This window comes from Pleurodeles waltl, chromosome 12 (assembly GCF_031143425.1).
Source record: "Pleurodeles waltl isolate 20211129_DDA chromosome 12, aPleWal1.hap1.20221129, whole genome shotgun sequence".
Classification (NCBI taxonomy): domain Eukaryota; kingdom Metazoa; phylum Chordata; class Amphibia; order Caudata; family Salamandridae; genus Pleurodeles; species Pleurodeles waltl.
In genome coordinates, this window is record NC_090451.1 from 711,141,946 (window position 1) to 711,147,277 (window position 5,332).

At 40.7% G+C, this 5,332-nt stretch overlaps 1 protein-coding gene across 1 annotated transcript; it reads right to left on the reverse strand.

Annotated features, from left to right (window-relative positions):
- Positions 1-1,180: 1,180 nt before the first annotated feature.
- LOC138267284 (olfactory receptor 11L1-like) lies at positions 1,181-2,140 on the reverse strand. The gene has a single exon (XM_069216139.1). The coding sequence runs from the start codon at positions 2,138-2,140 to the stop codon at positions 1,181-1,183; it is 960 nt and encodes a 319-aa protein (XP_069072240.1).
- Positions 2,141-5,332: the final 3,192 nt, after the last annotated feature.

Below are 5,332 nucleotides of genomic sequence, written 5' to 3' on the forward strand. Positions count from 1 at the left end.
ATGGCTCACATCCCTCCTCAAGAACCAGCACCAGCCTGTGCAAGTAGGTTCCACAATAATCAGGGACACTCCTTATATCCTGCGAAGTACCGTAGGGCTTAATCCACTCTACCATCTTCTTTACAATCTTGCATATAGCAGCATCAAGATTCATCAATACGTGTATGAATCGAGGTGATACCCAACTCAATCTGAAAATATACACATCCAACACAACAGAGACCTAAATCCTGCCTCAAACTCATCCAGTACAGCATCTCCACACCATAAAGACTGAATCCTTCTATTTGCAAAAAACATCAAGCATCTCCAGTTCTAATCTGTCTTTCTAACTTAAGCCTACCTGATTTCCCACCCCAGCTGACATCCCATGCAAAATCTCTCAGATTCACACTCAACACAAATGCCTCTGAATAAAGTCAAACTATTTCTCCAGAAGACAGATTCAGAACAACTGTACAAGAAGTATGAGACTCCTCCCATTTGGACAGAGGCAACAGTTTGCTGAGTTGTCTCCCCATTACCCCACCTAGCACCTCTGAAAGGCATCCTATACACAGCGGCATGGTTTGTGTGTGCTCGAAGTCCAAATTACCCTCATGTTAAAGGATCTGCACTGGCTCACCTTCCATCCTGGATTGTCTTCAAGACCAGATGCATCACTTATAAATCATCAACAACAAAACCCAGCTTACTTGGCATACTACATCTGCAAGACAACACCAGGATCGTAGATATTGCCCAAGTGGAGATAAAACATTGCAGGAAGAAAAAAGGCAGAAGGTAAGCTTTCTCTGTTCATGCTGCCAAGATCTGGACCCGCTTATCTGTCGACACTGGATCAGCACCAAATCTCCTAAAATTCTAAAACTAAGCTGAAGCCACACCTCCTGGCTCTGCAGGCTTTTTTTGACCATCCCACAATGTTGCATCTCCCCGGAGGCCGTGCTCTCTGTAAAGAGCTCCATTGCCTTTGAACTCGGTTTGAGCTCTACAATAATCGCTGCATACATACATATTGGCCATTGAAACAATTTGCACGTGTACCAAGGTTGTTCTATTGGATGTTATTTCTGTTTAAAATCCTATGGATGGTTCTATATAATGAAAGTACCTACATTTCAATGCCGGACTTTAATTTTCAATGAAGTTTTATTTTCCTAAATAAGACTGTTTTTTCTCACAGCCTGGAAAATGGAAAGGTATGGCAGGCTTTCCTCAATGTCTTCTGTATGTCCTTGTTTCTCAGAGTGTATATGATGGGATTCAGCAGCGGGGTCGCCACAGTGTAGAGAAGGGATAGGGCTTTGTTGAGGTTTAGGTAGTGGCCAGTAGTGGGTGATACGTATATTGTGATCAGTGTCCCAAAGTAAACAATAACCACAGTGAGGTGGGAGCTGCAGGTGGAGAAGGCTCGGTGTCTGCCCGTGACTGAAGGGATTCGCACGATGGCCGACATGATGTACACATAAGACACAATGATTAGAGTGAATGGAACTGACAATATGGTGACTGCTATGATAAAAACATACAATTCTATCACAGACGTCTCTGAGCAGGTGGCTTTTAGCAAGGGTGCAAACTCACAAAAGAAATGGTCGATCTCCTTCCTGCCAGTGAACCGTAGACTACACAGTAAGGACACTGTGATCACTGGTGGAGAAAACCCAGCTACCCAAGAACTTACAACAAGCTTGAGGCAACGCCTTTTCACCATAAGGACCATGTACTGTAAGGGAAAGCAGATTGCTACATACCTATCATAAGCCATCACTGTCAAGAGGCAGCACTCAGTGGCTGCAAATGAGACAAAAAAATAAAATTGTGAGATGCAAGCTGTGTAGGAAATGAGCCTTCCGTTTGTCAGTATGCCAGCTAGCATAGTCGGCACAGTCGTTGTCGGGTACCAGACTTCCAGGAATGACAAATTTCCAAGAAAGAAGTACATGGGTGTGTGCAGGTGGCTATCCAGAGACACGGTGGCCACTATCAGGATGTTCCCAACTATGGTGAACAGGTAGATGATGACAAACATGAAGAAGAGGATGGGCTTCAGCTCTGGGAGAGCCTGAAGTCCGAGAAGCAGGAATTCTGTTGCATCAGTACTGTTTCCGAAACACTCCATATCTGGTGTAGTCATGACCTGCAAACAGATAAGCTGACAAGTGAGTGCCTATAGTATTCACACTTTTTAACAGTAGATAGCGTTAGGGCTCAATTTACAAACTGCATTTTGTGGTACACAAAGTAGTCATAAAGTAGTACTGCTTACTTCCTACAAAATGCAATCGGCAAACAGACCGGTGTAGCCTCCACATCTCCTATATTTCCTCTGGGGAGATCCTCACACATGCAAATTTACTACTTAGTAGTAAAGGTGGGAGGCACCCGGAGGAGTGGCTAGAAAAAGTGAAATACTCCCAAATGAGACGGGGTTAGGGATGAATAAGGTGGGGGTTGGGGGGCTAAGAAGGGGTTTGGGAGTTGCAGATATTGAACCACAAACGTAAGTCCATTGCTATTCACAAACTGCACTTCTAAAGATACTATCGCCATAAAGGAAGCAAGTCAGTAGAATATGTACTCCAGCTCAGACCTGGCGTAAGCCCAGCATCACAAATGGCCAACCACTCTTACTGCAACAATATCCCTAGAAAATATTAGAGGCAGGTACTTAAAATAGAACCCCAAAGGAAATAAGATTAAAGTAGATTAATTTATTTCAACTTTTTAAAATATAGATAAATGTAACATAAGGTCAAACTATATCTAAATAAAATATTTGTATGATAAAATAATTTAATAACAATTTTTATTTAAAAAATAAATGTATCTATTTTTTTAAATAATTTTAAAATGTAAATAACTTATGTTAATCCTATTCATAACATCTAAATCATAATAAATAAGTACAAACATGTTACTTTCGGTGGTATTTTTTAAAATAAACATTTTAAGTAATAATTTCCATTTAATTAAATACTTAATTCGAAATTAAGTAAATAGTGCTGTAGTATTTAAAATACATACATAAATTAGCGTTTCTTACTATTAAACACAAAACTATTTTATTATTTTTTAAGTTTAATACTCTATTCAAATTTTCCATTTTCATTACTATAGGGGATCTCCACCCCAGTCACAGACAACTGCATCTAAGTGGGAAAAGTTACCAGAAGTAACTTTCCACTCATAGAAATGGCTCCGCTCCCTGTTTCACGAGGTGGGGAAATGTAAGCCTGCACTTTGTAGTAAATGTATACTTGGAAAGGGTCACAGCGCCTTGAGACCCTTACGGGTGAGTAGTTGTTATCCTGATTTGATTTGATTTGTGAATAATTAATGGTTGTATATTTATTACAAAGTGTAATCGTAAATGTACACATGTAGATTTACTCACATGTAAGTTCAGCTCTGTGATTCGGCTCCACAGCATCCTGATTGTTTGACGTGTATCCTTCTTCTGCTCGCATTCATGGTACTAGTTTTTTTGCTTTTCGCACTTCATGGGAGTACATGTGTTTTCTGGCTGTTTCCCCTGCTTTCCAACGCTTGTACTTTTTTTATTTGTCTTTCTGCAAAGCTTTTTGCTGCTTGCCCGCTGCACAGCTGGTGAGACAACGGCACAATGCTGGTGTGCCAGAGGCAAGCCTGTCTGAACCCGTCCATGCCTGGAGTGAGTCCTGCTCCAGGATACCCGACCCTATTCCCGCCACAACACTCCTTGCCCTGTACCCAGCCACTGCTCACCATGCTGCTGCTGCAGAACACCACACATCGCCCAGGAGCCCGCTCCGGTGCCTCCTCTAGATACTCATGCACTCTCTGACTCCCACGCCAAAAGAAACCGACTTTGGAATAAACTGCGCTCATGGGGTTTCTGCAACATGCTCTTAGATCTTTTAATGGAAATATAACACACATAGGTGCACGTCAAATTATCAAATGGATCTGGCCTAAGGCCCAGCATGTATCATAAAAACAGTGTAAAACAGGTTACAACAGGGTGGATTTTATCTCCTTGTCTTATACCATCATATATTGCTGTTCTACTGCAGAGTTTGTGCTATCCTCAAGTCTGTGCCCTGAAACTTGGCCTAAACAGATCAGCCGCTTAGCACACACTGATGACCCGAGGATCCCCTCCTGATCCCAAATGGGCCTCCAACTACTGAGCCGTTCTCAAAGCAGTGATAATATTAAAGTACTATTGAATAGCTTAATAAGGACCAAAAATATGTTGTTGGATGAAAGCAATGTAAGGTTCAATTGGGTCTCGGAACGTCTTCAATTGAGAGAATGTCAGAGGATCCTTCCCTTGGGATTAGGAGAGATAAAAAACCGACTTGGAATGACCATGTTATACAACTGGAAACCAGATGTACGAGTGTCACAATGCTCCATCCTGTCCGCTGAAATATAAATCTCTTTATATCCTACGGGATTTATATGTCGGTGAACTGGATATCAGTCACCGTTGTGAGGGAGTAACCCCTCCTCCACACTCTAAAACAGGCCCTATGATCTACTTTTGCATTGAGGTTCACGCGATATCAATACAGGATCATCCACTTATTGAATCTGGAATCTTCCATACCCGCAGTAGACTGAGGCTTGAACTAGAACTCACACCTCTATCAACTCTGGACAACATTGTGTTACTTCCTTGCTTTAACGATTTCAGCAAAGCAGAGGAAAACAGTTTACAGAAACTTATTTACCATGAAGCTTTATCTCTGAAATATGCTGCACAGTTCTCACTTAGAAAACGTATTATCACAAACATTAAACCCTACAAAATACCATTGTTAAACATACCTTTGTATCTGCAGAAAACACAACATAAACTGTTAATTAAATGAAAAATAAAAAAGGTTTACTACGCCAACATTTTAACTTGATCTCCAACCTATAAAATCTCAAAGCACCTCCAAAACACGTTACAAATGGGGAGCCCCACTTATATTCCAAACACCTTTTTTTAATAATTGAGAGTACTCTCAGCCCCTACTTCACATAGAGTTCGCTTGGCAAAATATACTTGGAGAACAGAGAATCCCGCACATGCAAAAAGACAAAGCAAACAAGGGATCGCCTGATCTGTCCAATTTTAAATTAGCTTGACTCTTACATATATGTGTTCTATGTTTAGACAAGAAACATTAGAACAGACAGGGAGGCTACTCTGTATTATTTAAAGATCCACTAAACAAAAGTAGTGATTGTTTTGTGGAATTTTTGAGTATGGGATTCAAATAAGTATCTATCAAATAACAACTATTGTCTGATAAATATTAATTGATCTTAAAGATTCGCAAGGTACATTTTCAAT

What these genes read in the sequence shown, in the direction of transcription:
- LOC138267284 (XM_069216139.1), bottom strand. Translation starts at nt 2,140, where the DNA reads ATGACTACACCAGATATGGAGTGTTTCGGAAACAGTACTGATGCAACA.